The 26410-nt window shown below is 38.2% G+C and overlaps 1 protein-coding gene and 1 long non-coding RNA gene across 6 annotated transcripts; one reads left to right on the top strand and one right to left on the bottom strand.

Annotated features, from left to right (window-relative positions):
• Positions 1-119: 119 nt before the first annotated feature.
• On the top strand, positions 120-26337 carry SH3GLB1 (SH3 domain containing GRB2 like, endophilin B1). Of its 5 annotated transcripts, none has more exons than XM_065842053.2 (11): positions 120-303; positions 5778-5919; positions 8165-8293; positions 9984-10117; positions 10508-10600; positions 12627-12665; positions 14175-14198; positions 18615-18704; positions 19243-19343; positions 24679-24910; positions 25863-26337. In XM_065842053.2, exons 1-11 carry the CDS (start codon positions 232-234, stop codon positions 25968-25970), a joined length of 1164 nt encoding a protein of 387 aa, XP_065698125.1. In that variant the 5' UTR covers positions 120-231; the 3' UTR covers positions 25971-26337. The 5 variants fall into 5 exon arrangements, with proteins under 5 accessions (XP_065698125.1, XP_065698124.1, XP_071666573.1 ...); XM_065842052.2 differs by having other exon boundaries at positions 12627-12713; XM_065842055.2 differs by lacking the exon at positions 120-303 and adding an exon at positions 768-789 and having other exon boundaries at positions 12627-12713.
• Positions 6550-21412, bottom strand: LOC139828314 (uncharacterized). The gene is made up of 2 exons (XR_011739801.1): positions 21325-21412; positions 6550-7400 (listed from the first exon to the last, which is right to left on the bottom strand). It is a non-coding gene; the product is annotated as an uncharacterized lncRNA (long non-coding RNA).
• Positions 26338-26410: the final 73 nt, after the last annotated feature.

Raw genomic sequence — 26410 nt, 5'->3', positions numbered from 1 at the left:
CGCCCATCGCTCCCTCACGACGGCGCGAGGCGGGGCGGGGCCGGGGCGGGCGGGGTCGCCGCTCTACCGGCCGATCCGGGCTCTGCGGCTGACGCCGCGGCCGCGGCCAATCCGCTGCGGCGCCGGGCCGGGCCTGGCACCGCCCCCGGCGGCTGTCCACAGGGACGGGCCGGAGCGGCCGCCGCTGCCGCGGGTGTGCGGGCTGAGTCAGCGCCCCCTCCCCCGCCGAAGATGAACATCATGGATTTCAATGTGAAGAAGCTGGCGGCCGACGCGGGCACCTTCCTGAGCCGCGCTGTACAGGTACGCCCCGCCCGCCTCTGTGGAGGCCTCGGCAGGATCGAGCTTCGCCGCCGCGGCTCTAGCTGGGGAAGGTGGGCGAGGCCGCGGGCTGGCTCCGCGGGGCAGCCGCCGGGCCCGGTGCGGGGCGTTGGCCGGGGAGCTCGGCTCCTCCCCGGGCCGGGGAGCGGCGGCCGGGAGGGGCCGGGCCGGCGGCTGGGCCCGGCTCGGGCTTCCCGCTCTGACGGAGCGCCAGGCCCGGGGAGCTCTCAAGGCAGCTCCTTCCCCGCGGGTGCCCTGGTGGCTCTGGGCATGGCAGGACCTGGGGATCTCGCCCAGGCTGGTTGCAAAGCAGCTGAGGCTGGGGGGCGGGCGGGCGGGGGGCGCTGAGACAGCCCAAGGTCAGGACAGGCAAAGCGGGGAGAAGGCGCCTGGGCTAAGGACGGCGAGTCTGAACAGGTATCCACTGAGAGGAGGTACGGTCGGACTTGATGTACCGAAAGGACAAAGGTGTGTCCCTCCTGAAGTAAGCTGGTGTTTTTACTGGCTGCTAATAATGTGTCCTGCTGCCTGATCGGTGAAATTCGAGCTCTGATGTGACACGTAAAGTGTCTGCTTAGGCTTTTCGGTTTCGTTTGAGCTTTAGTATTGTTTTTAAGCTGGTTTGGTAGCCCATTGTTTCTGAATCGGTATTCCCCTTCCTTCACGCTAAGGGCACTATAATTGGCTTTTGTTCCTTAGCTGTTGTCTTGAGCCGTAATCCCCTTTCTTTATATAATCAAACCTGAACAGATTTCCTGTCAGGAGGTGGACATCCGAGCAGTGTATATAGTGTAATCCACTTTGGTTTCTCATGAATTCTCGCTGGGTCACAGTCAGGTTTGGAACGTGATTCAAGTTGTTATCTGATCTAATTGGTCTGATCTATTGCCCTAAATCTCAATATTCAAGCAGAACCAACGATCAGCAGCACAGCAGAGCTCTGAAAATGCAGACTCATCAGAAAACATTATTGTTCAAATTTAAATGAACTTAAAGCAGTCGTTGTGCTTCTCTTTGTGATAGAGGTCCTTCAGTGCTTCCTCCCCCCGCCCCGGCTTCTTTCAGATCTACATATTTCCTATATCATCTCTTCCTTTCCAGCCTCCACCCCTTTCCCTTTTCTTACCTGACAAGGAAAAAAGGGAGATGCAGTTCATCCTTCATTGTAAGATTCTGGGGTTGGGATCTTGTGATTTTTGTCTCTTTTATCTTGACTTTTTACATCTAAATCAGCTTATTGCATTAAATCTAATGAAGTTTTTGCAGTCTGTCATCATTTAAAGGTGGTCTAAACTGTGGTTTGCTCCAGTATGTTCTATCTGCATTATTGGTTTACTATAGATAGCTATATTAGTTATCTGCTTAATCTAAACTAAAACTCAGTGGAAATGTGGAAGTAATAATTTTGTTCTGCCACTTTCCCCTAAAACAAGAAATTTAATGAAAGCACTGAGGGGGAGAAGCAAATCCTTAACATGTTCTTATAATCTGAGTTACTAATGTTCTGTGTGCTATTGTTGCTTTCCCTGGTGTGGTGGTGGTTTTTTGTGTGGGTTTGTTTGTTTTGGTTTTTTTGTTTTGGTTTTGTGTGTGTGTGTGTTGAGTTTTTTAAGTTACTATGTAATGCCTACAGATAATATTAAGGGGTAATAATTTTGTGGATTTTTCTAAATATCATCTGGGTGTAGATTGTGTGTCCTCCAGTGAAAATTACAGTTCTGTATATTGAGTTAAGCTCTTATGTTCAGGCATTGCTGGATAACATGGTATGACCTGACACTAGTTGCTTTGGAATATTAGAAACAAAAAACCCCACCAAACCCTGTTAAACCATTCAGCAGCATAAAATGGTATGTAGGAGAACCGCTTAAAATGTCCATTCCAACTCTACTTAAGCTGTTTTACAAGATGGTGAACATCTTGTTAGTGTTTGACAGGCTTCTCACACTTTTCTGTTATGAGGGAATTGGGGCTGTTTTACAGCAAACCACCTGATAGTCATGTTCCAGGAAACCTGTTCCTTCTGTGGATGAGATTATATTGTGTTCAGACTGCCATATTCTAGTTAGTAATCTACAGAAAAATCAAGCCTAATGTACAGCTTACCCTTCCTTCTGGCAGGCAGAAAGTACTTTGAAGGAGTTGTGCTCAGTCAGTCTTGCAGTAGTTGCAATTTCTGGAACAAAGTAGCAAATGATTATAGTTAGTGGTATTTGAGGTGAAATAAATGCCATAGTGTGTAGTAATGAGAGTCCTTCGTCTTGCCAGGCTCTGTAATCCACAAGCTGCCTGCATAGTGGTGGGGAATGAGCTGGGCTTTTACTCTTTGGTAGCAGAAACACTTTTATTGTTCATTGCTTGTCCCTGAAGTTAGAGCCTTATCTTAAAGCAATATCTCCTTCTAGTAATTTTTCAACTTGAAATGTTGATTGGGTTGTGATAACCCAGTTGTATGCAAAGCAGTACAATTTCCTTCTGTGGGAGCTGGTGACATTCAGGCAACTTGTGTATATATTTTTAATTTAATAAAGATAGATGGATTAGATGATTTACTGATATGCTTTGTTCCAGCAGTGCTTGCATTAGGTGTGTCTATGTGGCATGTTGTAAGCTTTAAGGAAAAGCAAAACAAAGCTTTTTTTTTTTTTTTTTAGAGCTCTTATCAAAGTAGAAAATCATTAGTATCTGCCTATGTTGGAACAGTTTTCTAAGTAGAGTAAAAATTCTTGATCCATAGCACCATTTCCCTTATTTTGTTCTTATCCTTAAGGCGGTATGGAGTATTACCTGGAAGAGGGCATAAAACAGAGAGACGAATTCAAATATAGGTTTCAGGGTAACTGAGATGGGAAATCAGAGTGGCAGCATTGTTGCATTACATTGATGCTGGAAACCGTACTTCTGTCAAACTACTATTTACCACGTTAGTCAGTATTGCTAACATTAAGTTTTTCTTTTAAGTGAATATGTGAAATCTAACATTGGCTAAGCAATCTTCACACTGCTGAGTAGATGGTGCCAATGACACCAGGCTGTGAGGTGTGGTTGATGTGCTGGAGGGAAGGGATGCGATCCAGTAGGACCTTGACAGGCTTGATGGGTGGGCCTGTGCAAACCTCATGAAGTTCAACAAGGGAAAGTGCAAGGTCCTGTACCTGGGTTGAGGCAATCCCAAGTACAAATATGGGCTGGGTGGAGAATGGATTGAGAACAGACCTGCAGGGAAGGACTTGGGGGTGTTGGCTGATAAGAAGCTCAACATGACCCTGCAATGTGCTTTTGCAGCCCAGAAAGCTGACCCTATCCTGAGCTGCATCAAAAGAAGCATGGCCAGCAGGTTGAGGAAGGTGATTCTGCCCCTCTATTCTGCTTCATGAGACCCCACCTGGAGTCTGGCATTCAGCTCTGGGGTCACCAGTTTGTGAAGGATGTGGACCTGTTGGAGTGAGTCCAGAGAAGGGCCACAAAGATGATCAGCGGACTGGAGCACCTGTCCTACAGAGGCAGGCTGAGAGAGTTGTTGTTCAGCCCAGAGAAGAGAAGGCTCTGGGGAGACCTTAGAGCAGCCTTCCAGTAGCTGAAGGGGACCTACAAGAAAGAGCTGGAGAAGGAGTTTTTACAAGGGCATATAGTGATAGAACAAGGGAAGAAAATGGCTTTAAACTGAAAGAGGGTAGATTTAGATTAGATATAAGAGAATAAATTCTTCCCCATGAGAGTGGTGAAGTGCTGCAACAGGCTGCCCAGAGAAGCTGTGGATGCCGCATCCCTGGTAGTGTTCAAGGCCAGGCTGGAAGGGGCTGTGAGCAACCTGGTGTAGTGGAAGTTGTCCCTACCCATGGCAGGGGGTTGGAACTAGATGATCTGTAAGGCCCTTGCGGCCCAAACTTTTCTATGATTTATGGAAAGATTAATAGGAAAGCCCTTTTCATAGACAAATGCTCTTCTCTGTAAATAGTAAAAAAAAAAAAAAAAAAAAAAAAAGGTCAAAACTATTTATATTGTATTCTAATGAACCTGTAAAATGTTTCTGAGAACAGCTTACAGTATCTGTCATCTTTTTAAAGAGCCTTTTAAACAGTAACAGTAAAAAAATCCATAAATAAATTCCATTCTTCTCTATACTGCAACTGAACTTTCTAGTGAAGGCAGCTTGCTGTTATGTAGAACTGCAAATGCTGTAGCACTTATCTAGACTTTCGATGTGAATGAAATGAAAGATGGTTTTATTCTACATGTGATTGAAATTAAAACAAAATTGGGCAATACAATTTACTTGTCTCGTATTCTTGTTTCTTACAGTAAGTTTAAATACCTCACAGAATAACTTATTAAGAATGAAGTTTGACAGTCAAAATGCTTCCAGTCCTATTATGTTGTTAATTGGTAAGCTTGTTAGGGTTTTAATCATAAGCCAGGTTCTTCTGAAAATGCCTGACTTTGTACAGGCGGTCAAGTGATGAGATCATCATCATCATGAGGAACTACTGCCCTGAAGCGGGACAGGCAAAACCCTCATTTCCGGTTTTGCTTGGTTCCCTGCTGTGAAACACATGGCTTTCCCCTCTCCTGGAGAATTCGGGTTGAAGTGCAGACTGGTTGTGGATTAATAATATTAATATCAAGGGAATAGAAGGTGGATTTATTTAGCTAAATGGAGTTATATTGTATTTCATTGTCACTGAAAACAGCTTGGAAGAGAACAGCGGAGGTCATCTCACTGTTTCTCTAAGGCATAGCCGGATCGGTTATATCTAAACAGTTAATCAAACATTGATTTGTCCTATTCTAAGAAGCAAAACCCCTCCCACCCCCAAAGATATTTATTCCACAGCTTGCCAGGGAAGTCTGGTTTAGCTTTTAATCCTTGTCTTTAAAAGCTTTCTCTAATGTCTAATTCTAATTTAAATCTTCATACTGAAGTTTAAACTCACTGCGTTTTGTCCTGTTAGTTGTGGATGGACAACATTTTAAAAAACACATTAAAGGCAGCTGCCATGAGAATCTGTTGTGTCTTCAGGTTTTACTGTGGGAGAAGGAACCAACTTAATTATAAAATATACAAAATTGAAGTAATCTTTTAATTGCCTTTGTTACCTCTGGACTCTTTCCATTTGGCTGCTGTTTCAAGGAGCACTATGCAAAATTGGACAAAATATTTCAAGTGAGAACTCCTAGTAACAAGCAGAGCAGAGGATCTCTTCATAAAGTTGTAAATTACCTTCCTTGTCTTGGTCTGATTAACACTCTCCCAACCTTTTTTTCCATGATAATAAGGGTGCATTGTACTTAACTTTCTAATTTATCCTTAGATTTTTATTGATGAGTGGATAAATGGTTAGATCTTTGAAAACATGATCTGCAACTAATATGAGTGAATAGTTACTGTCTTAAACTTGTCCTGAGAAAATGTTTCTATGAACTAACTGAGTACTTTCAACCTGACTAACTCGTAGTTCACGGAAGAAAAGCTTGGTCAAGCAGAGAAGACTGAACTGGATGCTCACCTGGAGAACCTTCTCAGCAAAGCAGAATGCACTAAATTGTGGACAGAAAAAATAATGAAACAAACAGAAGTATTATTGCAGCCAAATCCAAGTAAGGAGCCCTTCAAGTTTTTGTTTGCAACTTTTGAATTATTAAATTTGCCAGTGTAAATATTTACTGCAAGAGTTATTGCATAAGTTATGACTAAATACAGCAGTCTTAAAATTTGAAGGCTGGTATTAGGGAAAGGACATTATGAAGAGCTACTCAGATTCAGAGACACTGTACCAATTGCTGGTACTTCCTTAACCCTTTGAATAGGAAAAGAGTTAGAGCTCTTTATAGCATTGGTTCTATACTCTGGTCAGTCTCAGATTAACTGGGTTTTGAGTTGTTTCCAATTTAATTGAATTTCCCACTCTAATTCCAAAAATCTTTGATACCTATAAGAACTCTGAAGTTTTTCATGAAGTATATGCAGTGGCTCAAGAAATTTCATTACTATTTTATTACTTCAAACTGTCTCCACAATACAGTTCAGCTTGAAGCAGGCAAGATAAACTGAAATGTTGTTCTCTAACAATTTCTTTACTAAAGAATTATTTTCTCCAGATGCTGAATCTTGATAATTTGCCATCATTTTATACACCATACTTAGGCAGTACAAAAAAGTTTCAAATATACTTTCATGACTGGTGAATCTCTAACAATAACAGAAAAAAATAGGCAGAAGAAATGTAGTTTTCTGATATGTTAATTTTATTTATTTATTAAATTACTGTGAGTAGTAATGTTGAGGCTATTAGTTTTGGACTCCTATCCTACATATCTGTGCCATTTGTGGCAGTTGTACTAGAGTTGGCAACAGTAGGAATTTGCTTAGTGTATAGATCTAGATTTCAATTCAAGACCTGATCACTAGCCACTGAGCAAACTACTATTACAAAAAAAACCTCACAACATTTAAACCTCCTTTATGTTTGCTCAAATGATAAAAATATAATACTGCTAATACCTCTGCACTAAAAACATTAATATTCTCCTTGTAGTGACATACTGAGTTAGTATTTGTTAGTCCAGGTAAATCATATACTGATAGTACTTCTCTAGTGCCAAACAGATAAATTTTTTATAATGCCAGTCTTTGAGCTATTGTTTTGGAAGTCTGTTGAATGCCTTAGTTGCAAAAAAAAACCAAAACAATGTTTAAAAAACAAATGTGAAAACCAGAACAACCAGTGCTGTGGGAAAGATGCAATAGAAGGTACAGAATAGGCCAGAGGAAATAGTTGTCTTGTTCATTTAATTCAGTATTTGTAATATGTATTGACTTCTTCAGAAACTTGTAATTGTAGAATATTGAATCACTAACTCTAGGCAGGTAGAACTGTGTGAGGAAGATTCAGGGGAAGGATAATATATGGTAGTATCTCAGTTACGCTGACCAGTCAATCTTCTGATGGCTAAAAATACTTGATGTTAAGCAGTGGCCTTCATCTGTGAACAGAACTTCAGCTGTTTGGCAGCCTACTTGGGAGGACTATCACAGGCTGTAGAGCTGCTTTTGGTGGTGGTTAATGGAGCGACCCTGTCTGGGAGAGAGAAAATGACATTAAATCTCATTTTTAATTGTACCTTTAGGTCAGACACATGTAATAATCCAATAATTTTAGATTGGTTTTCAGTTCTATTGTCATTTAGTCAGAAATAAAAATTATTTATAAAGAAAAACTCAATGAATTTCGGTCATTTTTGGTTCACCCTTGGTGCCAGGGAATGCACTGATATCCATGTTTGTTTGTGTCAGGTTAATTTTTGTGGCCTTCATGAGGGAGTAGTTATTTAATCCAGTGCTGATGAAAGCTGCCTAATTCACAGTATTTATTTTTGTTGCATTGAAGTGGCAGGTTTGTTCGTTGGAGAGTTTCTTTGTGTCTGTACTATTGCAGGCTGAAATTAGTTATACTGGTTGCAGAAACAGGGTGAGCTAATGATGAAGTCAAAACAATTCTAGTGAACAATTTTCACGTTTTTTTCCTGGAGAGGGGAAAAAAGACTGGTTTTGTTAAGGAGAAGTGTTCTGTTAGGTTTGTACAGCGAAGGCTTCTGGACAAAATATTGAAAAACTGTGTAAATATACTGTTAGAAGGGAGTAGAAAAGTATAATTTTTCACTTTCATAGATGGCTCTAAGAAACACTTCAACATAGTGTGACAAACATGGAATACAGTCAGTTTCCACGAACAGTATCTTAAATTTCACTTAATGTTGAGTTTAATGTACAGATTTTTTTTGTTTCGATTTCTAATGTGTGTTTTGAATGCCAGTAATTATTTCAAATAAACATTTGTTTTAGATGCCAGAATAGAAGAATTTGTCTATGAGAAACTGGACCGCAAAGCACCAAGTCGCATGAATAATCCAGAGTTACTAGGCCAGTATATGATTGATGCAGGGAATGAATTTGGCCCCGGAACAGCCTATGGTAAGTAGAAGCAAAAAATACATCTTACATTGCAGAAATGAAGGAGGAAAAATGCACAGATCTAGTTTTTCTTAACAATGTAAAATGGTATTTCTTGTCTTCCTCTAGATGAAATGCTTCAATGACTTTTATATCAGTTTGAGGTGACTTGCTGTATAACTTTGAGCATTAGGAGATCAATTATTAGGTTACTATCCAAATCTAGAGCTAGAACCTGATGTTGGAATGGTCAGTGTCTTTGTGGATTTTCTTACCTGAACAAATAATTCTGGAGTTTAATTTCCTTGTTAAAGGAACACATCTGCACATCTGATGACACTTATGCATCTTATTTGTGGTGTGGAGTGAAACTGTTATCTGAAATAAAGTTCTATACTAAGAAGCCTCTCTACTGTATTCCTTCTTTTGTTAATATATGTTTTGCTAAAGATGAGAGTATAGAACATAATCTAAATTTTCTTCTTTCTCCATCATATTTATATACTGATGGCAGGAGGGTTGAGGGTATTATATCTAATGTTTTATGCTAGCATTAATTATATAGTCTAATACTAGTATTCTCTACAACTTTTAAGTTGCTGATAATAGATTTAGCTGTTAATTTAACTCAACCAATTGAAATTCCTAGGTGTCTGTATATAAAATACACTCTGCAGTCGAAGTCTGATAGCTAGCTCACTTTAGTTGCTTTCTTCAAAACTGCAGTGTGAAGGAAAGGTTTTGTTCAGGGAAGAAGGAGTTCTTTATATCTGGAAATAATGGGGTTCCTTTTCGAAAGAAGGAAAGTGCACTTTTCTATAAAACGTTTACTTTTATTTTTTTAGACTTATGGATATGAAATCAATAATGGCAGGCTTTGTTCCTCTTGCTTCCACATGGTTTTATGCTTTTATCTGTGGCCTTCCTTCTGATCATCAGCTTCAAATCTTGCTTTTTAACATTTAATGGAGTTGTACTTACAGGCAGACTGTACCTTAACTTGCAGAATTTTTAGAATTCAGGCAAGTAACTTAAACTATTAGCATAAATATGGATACACTGTTGGCTTTCATGTGGTGTCACAAAATATTTTAGTCCTTTGAAAACTTAGTGTCTTTTCTAACTCAGCTGTGTCAGGCTGAAACATAATTACTGTATTCTTGCTACACCAACTTCAGTTTCAATACCTAACTTGAAACCAAATTTCGAAGTGTTGTTCAGTTAATCTACAAATGCATATTTAGAAGATGGAGTAAATGGGGATGGGGAAAAGCACATTATTTTCCTGTAGTTAAGTGAGTTTTTTCCTTGCTACCCACTACTTGTGACTTAAACAAAAATGTGTTATAAGGGGAGGAGGCTGTTGGGTTAAAATACGTAGATGCGATAACCAGTTCTAAAACAGATATTCACAATGGAGTTGTCACAGCTAGTGAAACTTCTACAATGCTTTATCTTTTCTCATTGAAATCTTGCCTTGACCCATGATTGTTATTAATAAAAATGGTTTGGTTTGGTGTGTAGTTTGCTTTGTTTTGGATGGTTGGTTTTTTTTTTTGTTTGATTTTTAGCTGATTCCGATTTCTTTTGAAATCCCTTGTGATGGCATTGGATTGTATTTCAAACCACTTCCCTAAACTTTCCTGCCATTAGAAACTTCTTTTGTTAACCACTTGCCTGAATCACTATGAAACTTTTTTTTCCTTTGCAGGAAATGCACTCATTAAATGTGGAGAAACACAAAAGCGAATTGGGACAGCAGACAGAGAACTGATTCAAACTTCTGCTATAAACTTTCTCACTCCCCTAAGAAACTTTATTGAAGGAGACTACAAAACTATTACTGTAAGTTGAATTGTGCATTCTTCAGCATTTTACAGCAATTGTAACTGTAAATCTTCAAAATGAAGTAGTAGATAATTGTGCATTATTGCTTTCCTCAAACTAATGTTAAAAAGTCAAGTTGGATTTGTGCCTTTTGTGTATTTTCCTTTCTTTCCACCAGGTAAAATAAAAATATTTCTGAAAACTTGGAGTTTTTGTAGCAATTTTTCTATTAAAAGTATGTATCCTGAGTATAAAATGTGTGAGAATAATTAGGATCTAATTCTGCCCTCTGTTCAACTGAAGAACCTTTTTGTACATGATACTTAATTTTAAAAATTTCCAAGTAGACAGGCTTTTGCTTTTGACTATGTTTACCTGTTCTCATGAACTAACCTAACTCACTTTCAGAAAGAACGTAAGCTGTTACAGAATAAAAGACTAGATTTGGATGCAGCAAAAACCAGATTGAAGAAGGCAAAAGTTGCAGAAGCTCGAGCTGCAGTAAGTAGATTTTTTTTTTTTTTTTTAAATTGTTTATAGCTTTCAAATGTATTGATACATATTTATAAACTTGACTGCTTGGTTATGTTTCCAGTCTCTGCTTCTTACCCTCACTGTCTTTCTAGTGGAACACAAGGAAATGAAAGCAAATTGCTGATGAAGGTGTTAAGTCTTCTATTTTTAGATATTCCATCAAGTTGAACTTACTTGACCCAAGTAAATATTCTCCCCTTGTTCTATATGAGATGAGCCTGTACTGCCAAACAGAGTTTCTACAATCTGCCAAGATGGTTGTGAAAAACATATCATTCAGAGGTCAAGCTTTGGCATTTAAATCTATAAGTGTTGAAGCATATGTATAATTACTTCCAACTGATGAGCCTATCTAGACTTCCCTAAATCGTTGTACTACTTCATACCACCAAACAGGATGAGACTCTTAGTCTCACATTTCCTAACCTTTCTTATTCCCTCAAGAAATGCTTGTTCAAGGAGATGAAAATTACTATAAACTAAAAAGGTTTTGGTTTTTAAACTCTTAAAATGCCTCTAAGTGGAGGAATAGGTAATTGAATGTATGCCATTTCAGTAGGGGATGCTTATAGTATTTTCATGCTATTTTGACTGCATTCCTTAAAGTGCAGCTGTTAATGATAGTCATATTTTTTCCTGTAAGAGGTAACTCAGTAGGGGTCATGCAAACAGATGCTGAAGGAATACAGACGATCTAAATATGCAGACACATTGTACGTGATAAAGAAGTGGGACTGTTGGATTTTGCTGTCTTTTCCAAATGGATCACTGTCCTGAAACTTGTCAGCAGTATAATCTCTGAGACTGAGCTTCGTAGCTGAAGCACCTCACGTCTTTGGGATGGTGATCTTTCTAAAAAACCAACATCGTCCCTACCTGACAGTTCTGCTTCTGTGTCTCAATCCTCTGTGTTGTGTGTACTGTCCATGTGTATTGAAATTAGATGTATTTCTTAAGCCCATGCATGCATTTCCCCTTATATTATGTAAATTTTGTGCAAAAAGTTACTTCTCTACTTGTCAAGCTTTCTTAATTTGTAAGACTAACATTGGAGAGCAGAGCAGAATTTTCATCAGATAGTAGTGGAATTTAGAAGCAGTGAATAGAGAAGCAATGGACAGTAAACTATTCCTTTGCCTGGATTTGTTCAAAGGTAAGTTTCAAAAGTAAAAAAAAAGGTTATTAACTTTTCTGTGGCATGGTAGTAAGTATATACCTTACTTTCTAAAGCAACAGGAAGATCATAAGGAAATTATTCCCCTCAAACTTAGTTTTAAAGGAAAGGCTCTATACTTGAATTTTAGTTCCGTTACCAGTGTAAGCGCCCAGAGCTTGGTGCTTGGACAAAATTATTGCCAGTTGCTGCTGCTGCTACTACTCGGCCAGTCTTAAATATTCATATAGCAAGTAATTCAGTTTTATTAACAAATTTAGTGCTGGTAGAGCATGAAATGCCAGACCTCTTACTTTACTACCTTGCCTTTACTTCAATTTTAATTATGTTTTAACATCAGTGTTCATATTTAAGAACTATTGGATTGTGAAATTCTCTGCAATACAGAAATGAGGACTAGCCTGGATACAGGCATGATGCAAATGATCCACCTTCTGCTGGCTCACTTGTTTGTAAAGGAAGATATCTAACGAAGTGCTGAACTGATGGATTACCAAAGTGTATTGACGTACAGTGCAAATTTTTTTGTTTCACTACTTTTTTTTGACAGGATAAAGTGATAAATTGCATCTATATTTGATTTTTTTTTCCGTTATAATCTTTGAAATTACATTCTCCCATGCTTACTGTACAAGTGAAGTAGCTTAGCTCAGTATTTAAAATACAAATCTAACTAAACAGTTTTATTTATCTATATTCAGTTATATCTATATTCAGTCTTCCTTAGCTTAAACTTGCAGTGCTTTGTGCCACTGATCTGTTCACTTGCTGTATTCACAGTGTTGTAACTTGCTTTTGTCTTTTATCTGTGCATTTAAGCAACTAAACACCTCTCAGCCTGAAGAGAATAACATTATGGTAAATGTCTCTTACGTGCTCAACTTGCTGCATGTAAAATGGCTAAAGGTTTGTTGGCCTCCTGTGTTCATTCATTTTCCTATCAAATGTTTTCTCTTGCTATCCAGCTCATTTGGTCTTGTTTTGGATATTTTTCATACCAAACTGGATTGGTTTAGTGTTCTAAATACATTTATGTCAGTACAGCATTGGATGATGTTTTTATCAGAATATTTCTGATAATCTGAAGTGTACAGTATTCCGATTTCTGAGAGTTTATGAATGCAAACTTTGGATGCAAAGGAGCTATATTTTTTTTAATTGATTCTGAAATTAATTTCACCCATTGGAGGTAAAGGAGTTACTTCATTCTCCTATTTTTTTTAATATGAGTGGGAGTGAATTATGTTAAATGGCCAGGAGAAATTATTATGTAAAAATTATTCCCTTCAAGCAATGTTTTACAAATAACTGAAACTGAATAATGTCACATAAATTAATGGCTTAACTTAGAGTATAGTATATCTTAAACTTGTTGCAAGAGCTCATCAATGCAGCTGTTTTTAGCATCATAATTGTAAAAGTGGAAAAGGAAGGGATTAATTAATTATGTACAACATATACTGTGCTTTCAGCCTGTCCTGGTTTGGGTCTTGGATCTGCATGGCACAGTGGGTCTCATCTCAGTTAGTGTTCCAGATTTCTCAGTCATGGTCAGATATGCGCAAATTGACTTGTTTGTTACAACTTGCTTCTGCAACCTTTATGCACATTTCTTCCAACCAAAGTCCTGATTGTGTCATCTTCTTACAACTGCAGAAAATGAAGGTTAAAAGAGAACTGCATTGCAAGAGGGAGTTGTAACAGCAAGCTGGAGTAATTAACGTCTAGAGTAAATTCCTTGTAATTCTGTGATTTTGCTGTGCTGCTTGCTACTACTTTAATTAAAGATGCTACAGAGGTATAGTCTGAGATACCAGTTTGAGATACAGTTTGAGATACCTCTGTAGCATCTTTATTTAAATTTAGGTTTCAGTAAAAATTCTTGTGAAATAGGAAACCAGTAATGGAATTAGCAAGAGAAATCATTAATTTGTTTCAGTCTTTACTTAACCAGCTGTTAAAATGAGAGTAGCTTTCCATAGTTTTCCAGTATTTTAACACATTAACATAGCTTAAATTCCTCCATAAGATAATGCAGTTTGTCTGATTCATGTCATTTTCTAAGTAGTTATGTCTCATGTTGTAATAGCTTGTTTTAAATAGATTCTTGTAACATATAAGTTCTGCAAGTCGTATACTGTTCAGTATCTAACTCGTTTCACAAATGTAGTGCTATTCACACTCGTAGTTTCATTGCATATGAAGGGCTTTGGGCAGCTGACTTACAGCACTTACTAAATCCCTGTGAAGTTCTGAGGACAGGGAAGTAGTTAAAAGCCAAAGTATGGTTGCATTCTGTATTGCAGTACTACCAATGTCTCAGTTTGTATGTCTTTATTTTTTCCCCCCGCTCTTAATGCTGCCTAGATATGGGCTGAGGAAGTGACAAAAGTAAGTAAACAATTTAGAAACTGCAGAGTTCTGAAACCGTAACTTGTACTGGTCTAATGTAATCGAGGATATTGCGTGTTCTTGATTTTTGGTCTGATGCTGGCAGCTTGATGCATTACATCGGAGCACACTGGTTCCCTCTAGGGCCTTTCGAACTCCAGAGGGAAGACAATGCCTGGGGCTCGTGCTATTGTAAGCTGTTTCTGACTGTCACTTAGTACCATATGATTCTCATGTGACAGGATACAATAGAAAAATAACTACAGCACTTGTCTCTCAAAATTTACTGGTATGGCATTCTGTTAAAAATGACCTCTTAAGAATGAGCTTATTTGAAAATTTCCTGAAAGGTTAGGGTCCAGTAATCTAAACTGTCCTGAAAAACACTAATCTTCAACTTCTGCTCAGAACATTGAACAGTAACTGAAATGCTGGAGTGCATGCAGGAAACTCAGAGAAAGCTCTGCTTTGGAGAGGGTTTTGGTTTGTGCTTGTGTGTTTTTGCGGGTTTTTTTTCTTCTTCTCCCTGCCTTTCTCCCCAGTGTCACTAGAGAATGCTTTGCTTATCTTATGCAACTGAAATTAGGAGGTAGGCACACTTGAAAACTGCACTGGGGCTGAGGGCTGGTTCATAACTAGAGCTTTAGCCTTGGGGTGGGGGCTGCAGCTGTCTCCTGTCATGCCATCCCTTGCCCAGGGAGAAACTCAGTGCAGGCAAGGAAATGTGGGCGATAGCTGCTCTGGGGCCACAAGAAGGGCTGTTCTCAGGCTCACCAGCTCTGACAAAGTGGTATGGGAAACAGGCTGTGAGAAGTTGTGCTAACAGTTAGAAGGAAATTTCTTAGGGGATTTCTGTGGAGGAGAGGAAATAAAAATGAAGGGTGGCAATAGAAAGTAACGGTAGCTGGAGAACAGGGACTTTCAGGTGTGGTTTATAAAAGAGGACTAGATAGGCCTCTGTGGGAAGTGGAGAGAATTACTATTAGAAGCTGCGATATGAGCTTTGGGTGAAATTTTGAAGGCTGTGAGAGAAAATAAATGAAGGCTTTTTGTATTCCAACTTTCTGTGTGTTATGGTGCAAACAGGGAGATCTATGTGTAGAACATACAGTGAGATCTTAGGTAGAAGGAAGAGTTTAGAGACTGAAATGTAAAAGGAGGGTTAGGTCAACTTTGATCCCAAAATTTGAATGTTATTTTACTAGTTAAGTAAAGAAACATTTGAAAATAGCAACCTGTCTGCTGGACTACTTGGTACTATTTGGGAAAAAAGATGGGAGGGGGGCAGTACTGCTGGGAATAAAAACTGATTTTGAAGATATGTTTATGAATAAAACTATTGGCTTGTCAGAGGCAGTGACAAGCAACTTTACAGATAGCGAAATCTAACTGATTGTGTCTTGGAGAGAGAAAAAAATAATACAAAGTGTTTAGCCATAGCATAAAAAAGAAAAGCTTTAAATCTTGTAATAAATTATGTAATTCAAAGTTCCCTTTCTTAATAAGCATGTCAAAAGCAGAGACAATTGAGAAGAAACTACAACACACGCACATTCTGCCAAAGGAACAGTAATCCATCGAGGTCTCTAAAGTCAGTCTGTCCTTCTGCATTTAAAAGTTGGAGGAAGAGATCCGTAGATGTTTTCAACTTAAATTTAAGAAGCTTCCCAACAAGGATTTCAGACTGTACAATAATTTCTTGATCAATCACAGGGTTGTATTTTTTTTCTATGAGTCAGAACAAAAGATCTGATTGGTGTCAATTACAGTTTAACTTCCCTTCTGAAATATGGTATTAAAGGATATTAAATGCTGTACTAGAAAACACGTGGGGTAGGTACTGATATTACACATTTTATAAAAATGGATTTTGTTAGGATTCATCTGAGGTGTTTGGTGTAGTCAAGGGAAAGAGCAGAGGCGTTAGTATCTGTTCAGCACGTTGAGGTTAGACTGGTTTTGAGCATCAAGAAGAGCTCCTGTCTTTGACTACAAACAAGACAAGGAGGCCAAGGTATATTGGATAGGATGAATATATTGATTATCACTGGTTTACTAACAGTATGTCTAACAAAACAACATTAGGAAGGTGATTTGATTTCCTATGGTCTTATGGTTGTGTGTCATCCCTTAGCTACAGGATTGCATAGTATTTCTGAGATATCATATATTATGCAAAATTTGATGATATTATGAACTTCTGAATATTCATATTCAGAAACTGGGTTCATATGTTGAACTTGGGGAGAAAGTACCATTTTGAGGGATCTTCATGAGAGATACCTTGTGAGGTCTTCTAATTGCCTTAAAAATAAAATATGACTGCAGTTGGGGGTCACTGGAAAGTTTAGGCTTGAATTTTGTGCTCTTCATTCTGTTCAGAAACAAGGGTGATCAGGCCATAAGCTTCCCAGACTGAAAGTTAGCTGTTTTTCACCTTTACCACAAGGCGTAGCATAGAAATGCTTGCCTGCTACTGTTCATCTAGCAGTACTGGAAATAGGGATGGGCAAAACAGATTAAACACATCATCACATGATTCACTCTATGTAAATCTACAAAACCAGTACATCGGGCTTTTGTAAAGCAATACATTTAAAGTCACTCTGTACTGGCTAGGTTAATATGTGTTACCACATTATTTGCTTTGCCTTTTCTTGTAGAAAGTAGCTGATTTGCTAAAATATTGCTGAAACAAATAGAATTATTCTGATGGATATTTCCCCTTTTGTGTTCCTATTCTCATGTATTTACTTACCTGGCAGGAAGAAAGAAACACATTAGCAACTGCTGACTTCAGAGAGGCAAGAGATCAGACTATTTATCCCCAGATAAATGGTTTACCTGTGATTTTGCTGTTTGGTTTTTTGTTTTTTTTTTTTTTTTTAAAGGAAATGAACATGTTGCTAATAGTGAAGGGAGTGCCTTTCTTTCCCTCTTGGCGATCAGATTTGCCTTTTTTCCACCAGTTTGTTGTTCCATTTCTCTCAAGAACTGCCAAATGGATTCCACTGATATTAATACAGATTTAATGGGAAAATTCCAAGCACAGATTCTTGCCTTGACAAACTTTGAAAACCTAATTAGTTTGTAACTTGATGCATACACTGTTATCTCAGTTTTAGTTAGAAACACAGGATACTCTGTAGCTGCTTCCTCACTGCTTAATTAACCTGTAAGCCTTCCCAAGTGCAGTGACTTCAGATGAAAAGCATTTATTGGGTAACTGCATCATTCTTCTGTGCTCATTTGTGAGATTAAGATCCTTCCATGTGACTTTTCATATTGATTAACAGCGGAATGCAGGAGCAGAGTATTTGCAAATACATAAAATCCCTTAGAAGCCAATTATTATATCACCCCATTAAGTTTCCTGAGAATGTATTTCCTCTCTCTGTTCTGTTGAGAGCAGTAATTTATGCATCTTTGACTTAAAGGAGATTTTTGCCTCTGTGTTTGTTTTTAGAAACAAGGTGCTAAATGCATATAAGCATTGAGGCAAGGTAATCCAGATTCCAGACTGAGGACATTCTGTCTCGGAACATTAAATCTTAGATATTACAACACATTTCTATGTATTTGTGTGCTTTGAGAAGTGTCCTTTTTTTCCCAAAAAAACCCCTACTCTAAAGTGATTTTGGCTTGTGCCAAATGGAAGTCCTTTAAAACCACTATAACATTAACTTATTTAAAAATTGCTGATAAGGATATGTAGCAAGGAATAAATATAATTTGGATTAAATATGAAACTTCAATAATTTTAATAGGAATTTTACTCTAATTGTTGTTAAAACATTTGCTATAGTTTGGATTTATTTATTTTTAAAGATGGCTCAATTACGAGCTCCAGAAATACTTGTAGTAGCTTGGTGGCCAGTAGGATACATTGATTTATGAAATATCCTGTTAAAACTTACCATCAAAGATTTATGTATGGCTGATTGCCATGCGGTTATATGACAAAAATAATGTGAGGTTTACCCTAGATTATTTGATCAGAGCCCTGTTAACTTTAAGTATACAAAAAAAATTACACAGTCCTTGGCTGCCACTGCTATGCTGGCAGAACCCCTGGTGCAGACACTGTTATGCCAGTGAGTGTTTGGCTTGTTACTGGGAGAGGTGGGGTAATACTGCTGGCAGAAAAATGCCTTCCTCTTGCAGGCATTGACTATATGGAGTATGTATCTGATTATATAACTGTTTGTTGTGTATGCAGGGCCTCAGCATTTCTTAACCCAAAATGCAATTTTTCTTTTTGCCTAGTAAAGATCTGCAAAGAAAAGCCTGTTTCAAACACCCAAGCCTGTGATTAATGCATTTAGATGAGTAGCTCGGAATAAAACAGAACTGTTGCAGTCGGAAGGTGTAAGAGAGTGCATCATACAAATACCTAATGTGCATCCTTCTCTTTAGTCTGAACAGGAAGTACGGATTACCCAGAGTGAATTTGACCGTCAGGCAGAGATTACCAGACTTCTGCTGGAGGGAATCAGCAGCACGCATGTGAGTACCCAAAGGGGTAGAAGGGGAAAGTCAAAATCGGAGCACTTCCTAAAAATAACTACAGAAAGCTACTCGTCAACTTTAGGCTAAGACTTTTCACTCCAGTACATTAAAGCATCAAACTGTGTTTTTCTTATTTTTTGAATTCTAGTATATTATCCAATGAATTTAACTTTAGTCTCTCGTTAACCTTGAGAATGCAGGAGCTTTCATTTTTATCTATCTTTTAAAATTGGCTTCCCATTTGTCAGATCAACTGACTGTTAAAACCACAAAAATGTGCTAAAATATTAATTCTGTTGTGAAAACAATATAGGTAAATGGCATGATGCTTGTACAGCACCTATTTTTTTTTTGTGCTCAAATACATTAATTTTTGTGATATCTCATTTATCTGGTAAATCTAGATGCTATGCCTATGTGACATAAATCCATATGTGCCAATATTTGCATTAGCACCTGATTAGGAGACCAGTCTTTCTAATGCAGTGTAGTACTTTTTGCAGACTAAAAACTTGAATTCTTTGCTCTATTATAGGCACATCATCTTCGCTGTCTGAATGATTTTGTTGAAGCTCAGATGACCTATTATGCACAATGTTACCAATATATGTTGGATCTCCAGAAACAACTTGGAAGGTAGTAACACTGAAATAACTTCAGAAAAACAAAATTAAACGTTTTGTTCTGAGTGCTTATGGATAGTAGGAAAACTTACATAATCTAACAGTGGTGAACACACAGACGTGCAGGACTGAAAGGAATATATATGTTCTCAGGTCATTAATATGTAATTACCCCAGTGTTAACTGCTTCCCTAAGCCTACACACAGCACTAACGCATTTTGAGAATTGATTTACTGATATTTTTTATATTTTTGTAATAGAGAAAGGTGAGCCCATGGTAACCTCCTTCAATGTTGCAAAAGAGAATATCTACAGATTTACTTGTGACCACTCACTTGTCTTATGCTTCATGCTACAAAACCGGTATGCAATGTCAGAAAAGTTTTTGTACTGCCCATAAATTCCTGTTACCTCCTAGTTTGCTATGGGCTACTACCTGATTTTTAAATGAAACTGCATTTTACACTGTTAAGTGAGTTGGAAGCGCAGATATTGTATCTAGGGAGAGACGTACTTTGTAATGTCTGTAATCAGTAATCCAAAGCACTCACAGTGGAATGAGCAAGTTTGTCTGGTTTTACTGTTTTGTGAATTTAGCATTTTTTTAAGGATGAGAAGAAACCGTCTGATATTAGTTCGCTCTAGTAATCCTTTATTTTTGTGATTGCTGGTGAGGTAAAGAGATCTACATACTTACTTTTTATCAAGTTTCCCTATTCTAATTCTTTACAAATCAGCCTTTCTTAAGGTTATACCGGACCATGTTATTTAGTTGAGCATACGCATTGAAGGACGGTCTGTGCTTAGAAATTTGCTGTAGTGTCTGTTCCAAATAACTGCCTCTATAAAGTATCTCTGTTTATGTTTTTTGTGACAAGGAAGTAAAAACAAAAGTATTCTTGAGTCTTGTTCTCTTCCTGACTTGCAACTTCCTGTGGCATTTCATTTCCTTTCTTCAGTTTGTTTGAATGTGTAGTCTGAAGACTTTATAGAAGTCTTTAAAGGTGTGATTTTTAAAAGAAAAGCTACATCATTGAAAGAAGTATTCAACTCTAAACATTGGTAGTGCATAAATGCAAACCGTAGAATTGAAAGCTTGAAAGTAATTGTTTACTGGATTATGGACAAGTGGATTTTAAATTAGAAATATTTACACAATTATTTTGAGAGGATGTTTTTAATTTCTGTACTCCTACTATATTTACCAGAAAGCTTTAAGCATAATACCCTTAAGGAAAAACACATTGCTCTTTAAAATCTCTTGCTTTAGGATGTATAGCATGTCCCAGGACAGTATCTTTAAAATGCATGTAAACTGCTACCAGGTAGAAAAAAGGAAATTTAAAGAAAGTACCGTCTTTAGGAAAACAGAAGGATGTATCTTTATGTGGCTATCATCTGACTAGTATTTTTGATAAAATTACTGTGACTGCTAAAAGACCCGAAGTGTGGAAGCTTTGCAAAATCCTAAATGCCTCAAATAGCCAAATAAAGTTTCCTTGCCTACGTGGATTAAAATAGTAATGGTATTAAATCTTGGGTGTGTCTGTCCTTCCTTGTACAAGGAAGTCCCCAGGAGAGCACTGGGACATTCTGAAGTTGTGCTTCTTGCTTTGGAAGAGTTCCTCAGTTTCTAGGCGCATAGTGCGTAGCATTGCAATAAACAACCAGATGAGCACAGTATGTGTTAATGTGTTTCCTGTGTTACGCATAGGCAGATACAGTACCAAATAAACAGCTTAGGCAGCTCAGCTACATTTTGGTTGTGTTTGCCAGCTCTCTGTTGGTTAACAAGAGATACAGAGCGCTGAGTTACACCTTTTCTTTTCACCCATCTAGGAATTACATTGTGCCATATTCTTATGAAAGCCAAGAGCTGTGAGGGACTTATTTTTGTTTTGAGATTGGTGAACCAAAGGTGTTCAACCTCTAAGTGGGATAGTTTGCTTTAAACAGAAACCTGGTTCTTAGAATTATGCATGTTATGTTTTACCTGAATCAGAATCTGGGGCATAAGCCCTGACCTGGTTCACGTTGACACTATTCAAGTTCCAAAGCTGAGCACTGATTTTCTTGATGCGCTTCCCTACAGGTGACTCTGGAAATCATAGAATTATTTTGGTTGGAAGAGACCCTCAATATCATAGAGTCCAACTGTAACCTAACTCTGACACTAAACCATGTCCCTAAGAACCTCATCTAAATGCCTTTTAAACACCTCCAGGGATTGTGACTCCACCACTTCTCGGGGCAGCCTGTTCCAATGCCTGACAACCCTTTCCAGGAATAATTTTTTCATAATATCCAATCTGAACCTCCCCTGGTACAATTTGAGGCCATTTCCTCTTTTCCTGTCACTTGCTACTTGGGAGAAGAGACCAACCCCATCTGTGCTACAACCTCCTTTCACATAGTTGTACAGAGAGTGAGCAGGTCTCCCTTCAGCCTCCTCCAGGCTAAACAGCCCCAGTTCCCTCAACTGCTCCTCAGAAGACTTGGGGGAAGATGGGGGGAAAACTTGTTCTCAGTTCTATTTATATAAATAGACATGGGTTTATGGATGTTTCTCTTCAAGGCAGCATCAGCGGCTTATCCCTCTACTGCCTCCCCCTCCTGTGGGGCTGCTTAAAGAATCAAGTCTCCCAGGTTAAAAGCAATCTCTTCCTTTTTTTCAGTTCCCCAGAATGAACTATACGGATCTGTTTCAAATATCCTGGTATTCTGTGTTTGTTTTTTTTTCTTGCTGATAACTGGTTTTGCTCTGAATTTTCACAGCTTCCCTGACAGCCAAGCCTGAGCTTTGGTGTCATTATTTTTTTTTCAAATTACCCATTCCTAGTCCCCTACTCTACAAGCTGTGAAACTCTTGCTACTCAAGTGTTCAAAAAAATCCTAGACAACCTCTGTATAGCCAAAGCTTTTCAGTAACATGCCTACATATGGCTTTGCAAAAAGAGTGAGACTTAACGCTTTACTGATTGACAGAGTAGTTATAAAGCTTTACCTTTCTTTTCCACTAGCTGTACAAACCAGTGACCCTTTGAACTGAACAGAATCATTTACAAGTAATTACCTTGTTAACAGAGAACAGGTTTAGCAGTATATTAAACAGTAATTTAGCAATACTGAGAAACAGCTGATTGTCATTTAAAATTAAGTCCATCTGTCTGAATGTCAACTAATCAAGTAAATAAACCCATAATGAGGCACATCTGAGTTGTCCCTGCAAAAATGTGGAGTCTAGCTTCTCCTCCCTTTGTTCTTCTAATTTGATTTGCTCAGGGAATAAGGTGAACTGGTTTGAAAATCTGGAAAATGAAAACAAACTTTTTTTTGGTGGAGTTGCAGTCTCTTCTTGGTAACCAGCTCTTTATGATCAAATGAGGTCAAGGTAAGCCAGAGTGGGGAGCGGAAATTCCTCCTTTTGATGGTAGTAAACTGCTAACTAAACTCACAACAGTCTCCTGAAAGACTATTCAATTTTTTATATCCAATTCAGTCTAACTGTAAAGGGACTAGATTTTTCCTTCGCACCATATTCTCACTGTTTGCCTTCAGTCAGAAATAACCATTGCATGACCACAAGGTGAACATATTTAACAAAGAGTTCTGATAGAAAGTTAAGGAATCATCTTGATGATTTTTGTAAGATCAGATTGTTGAATCAACTCCAAAACAACAGATTGCTAGATCTGCCTCAGATGACAGAGAATGAACGTTTGCACAGTAAAGGGGTAGAGGAGTGGGGCCACCCTGTTTGGTGGCAGTGTAAATTTGCCAGATTAAGCATCGTGTGAAACTATAAATTTGGGTGCAGTACTACTGTAGCTGATACGGTTTGAGCTGCCTTAATTCCACCTATGTGCATGGCCACACAATACAAAAATTATCCACTGTATTGATAGATCTAGTTTTCACCTGCATCAGCTTCCCTTAACGAGCTCCTCTTATGATCATATGAGCACCTATAATGCTGCAAACATGGGTGTGGGAATATACTGATCTTGATTTATGTGATTCAGGTTGCCACTGAACTGTGTCTTCAAGAAGAACTTAACTGGGGAACATAAGTGGGAAGGGATGAGGCTGTGTTTTCCAACAGGTTGATGCTAGTGAAAAAGCATCTATGTAGAAGGACTGATGAGGAAAGTTATGTGTGGGAATTGTCTGACTAGTTGATGTACAGACTGGTGAAAAGAATGGAAGGAACGGCAGCTACAGTTCCATGTCATCCTGACTCAGTCGGACTCCTGTTTGCTGACCCTTTTTTGCTGTATCAGCTTTGCCGTTTTTCAAAACTTTCATTGACCTGCTTTTAAGGTAGAATCAGATGAGTGTTGGAACAAAAGAAGGCAGCAGAGGGACAAAGAATGACTACATCAATGGCTAAAAGTAAGTTCAGTCTGCCATGGAACTGCATCCCAGGATGTAGGGCAGAGTGACATGAAACAACCTCACAGCTTGTCTTTGCCCCCCATGCTGTCCCATTTCCCCTGCCCCACTGCCCTGAAATCTCTTGCTGCTTGGGCCCCCTCTCTGCTTCTTCTACTTCAGCCATGATGTCGTTCAGTCCTTTCCCTTGAATTGGCTCTGGCTCTCATCACAGTTTTTTTGTGATTCAGCTCATTAACTTAGTAGAAGATTTTACACTTTTTTTTTTTACCTTTTTTTTTTTCAGGCAGATTAATGAGTTGAATTGACTTCATGAAAGGGTCTGGCAAGCTCTACAGCTGGCACGAAACAAGCAGCAGCCTAGAAAGGAGGGGCTTAAGTTGATAGAAGTTTGTCTTCAGTGTAATAAATATTTTTGTTTTACAACATGCAGTTAGCTGAATCAATGAACTGATTTAGATTAGAAAAATCATTGTGTGGGTTTTTTTTTTTTCTTCTTTCAGAGGGAGGGTGTGTTTTAAGCTTGCATTATATTTCCCTAATCTGGTTCAGCAGCACAATCTTTTGTGTAGCCACATAACTGAGGAATGAGCAGGAGGAGGTGGAGGCTGCTTTTACTGGCAGAGCTGTCAAAAGAAATGTTTATTAAAATACAGTCTGGATTAAGTCTGACCTACAGTGCTTTCCTGGTTTTGCCTTTTTTTTTTTTTTTTTTTTCCTTCTAAGAGGCAATTACCAAGTTTTCTGAAGTTGGCGGTATTTCTTTTAAATTATAATGGTTTGATTTTACTACAGGTCAGGAACAAGTATATTTATTTAGGTTTGTACAAATATCAGTGCTATTCTGTTACTGCTGTCTACTGATGTTTATTCTGCAGTTGATAAAAGCAAGAATGCTAATTTAGGCATGTAGAACCGATTCACTCAGAAGTCTTTTCATTTTTTTCTCCCACAGCTTTCCATCTACTTTCCTCTCTAACAATAATCAGTCTTCCTCAACTCCTGTGCAGAGTGTTTCTCCTCCTTCAGTCTTGGCCTCAGCCTCTGCTTCATTGCCTTCAGTAACCAATTCCATAGTTACTTCAGGCATCAGTGAACTGAAGTCATCAAGCGGCAGCAGGAAAGCGAGAGTTCTCTATGATTACGATGCTGCAAACAGCAGTGAATTATCATTACTTGCAGATGAGGTAAGAGTTTTCTGTGTACCTGTGTAAGACTGGAATGCTTGTGACTAGCCAGGTAAGATGTGCTACATCAAGAAATGTGTAGTTGATAATTTTGATTAAACTTAAGAGTATTCTTGGAGCATTGTTCTATACCTATATGCTCTAATATTGCATGGTGAGAGTCAACATTTGTTACACCATCTTAGCTTGCAAGAATATTTGCTAGACAATCAAGACGTATTTTACTGTCTTCTTTTTACCACACCTTTAGCACTGTTTTCAATACACTTAGTCTTTCAAACATTAAATATTGCAATTTGGGAAGGATATGAAAACACAGCCACTTCTTGTGTTAGTTGTGTGGTGTTTATTCCTGGTCCAATTCAATTGCAAACTTAAGTCAGAGAATCCATACAAAGCAGGTAGAGATATACAATGGATCAGGGTTCTGGAACATATTTCCACCTAGTAATGTGACTGTAGCTTAACCCTGAAAAAGAGCATCCACACAAAAAGTTTTCAGATTTTTTTTTTTTTGTGTATTCGCTTTACTTAAATATTTCTACCTGACTTTGTTTTTTATCTAGACAGTGACTTATAACCTGTGGCCTAACATTTTCTGTTAAGATGTAGCACATCAACACCATCTGTCTTTCTGTCATGCACACGAAGATCTGATGAACTTTCTTTCAGATTGCCTGTTAAAGTTGGTGGTAATATACCAGACTTGTAGATAAAAAGAATAGAAAAAGTAATGAATAGAATTTGATCTGAAAAAAGGCACTTTAAAATATGCTGTTGTGTCTACTTCTTTTCTGAAATAACTTTTATGAGCACTAGATTATGTTCCATGGATGCTCATATTAAGTGCTCTGTTTAACTTGGTTCTAAGACCTTGGAGATCACATGAAGGTAGACTATAATTTTTTTTCTAAGCAAGGAAAGGTTATAATAATGTGTTTCTGTTTTTTAGGTGATAACAGTGTACAGTATCCCTGGCATGGATTCAGACTGGCTGATGGGCGAAAGGGGAAATCAGAAAGGCAAAGTGCCTATTACTTATTTAGAATTGCTAAACTAAATGGTTGGGCTGAATAAAGACTGTCAATTATGGCAATGCCGTATTTATATACAATTAACGTTATGTAAGCAGGTTTAAGTGTCTTCCATGTTATTGTCTTGAGGGACAAATACCAGCCATTACAAACTGGCTTTTCTGCCAGCATGGTTGCATGGTAAATACTATATTCAAACTTAATGTGTTTAAAGCTTTTACTTCATGTGCCAAGAACAAGTTTCCTACAGATCTGTTTCTACTGAAGTTTTCACTAATACAAGCTTCTACTTTTGAGTAATCTAGATTGAAAGCAGGAGGTACTGTTTTCTACTGAAATTTTTCATTAATGGCAAAGCTTTTCTTCACGTAAAATAAACTTATTGTGAACTGATGCAGGTGTAATGCACGTTATTTGAATAACCAAAACCAAATGTGAAACATAAACCTTAAAGAAGTCCATACGG

This window comes from Patagioenas fasciata, chromosome 6 (assembly GCF_037038585.1).
Source record: "Patagioenas fasciata isolate bPatFas1 chromosome 6, bPatFas1.hap1, whole genome shotgun sequence".
NCBI lineage: Eukaryota > Metazoa > Chordata > Aves > Columbiformes > Columbidae > Patagioenas > Patagioenas fasciata.
The sequence above is the reverse complement of the archived record's forward strand: the minus strand, read 5'-3'. Positions and strand labels throughout refer to the sequence as shown.

Coding starts and splice junctions, on each gene's coding strand:
- SH3GLB1 (XM_065842052.2), top strand. CDS start 232: ATGAACATCATGGATTTCAATGTGAAGAAGCTGGCGGCCGACGCGGGC. Junction 304..5,777: donor TCCTGAGCCGCGCTGTACAG/GTACGCCCCGCC, acceptor ACTAACTCGTAG/TTCACGGAAGAAAAGCTTGG. Junction 24,911..25,862: donor TATCATTACTTGCAGATGAG/GTAAGAGTTTTC, acceptor TCTGTTTTTTAG/GTGATAACAGTGTACAGTAT.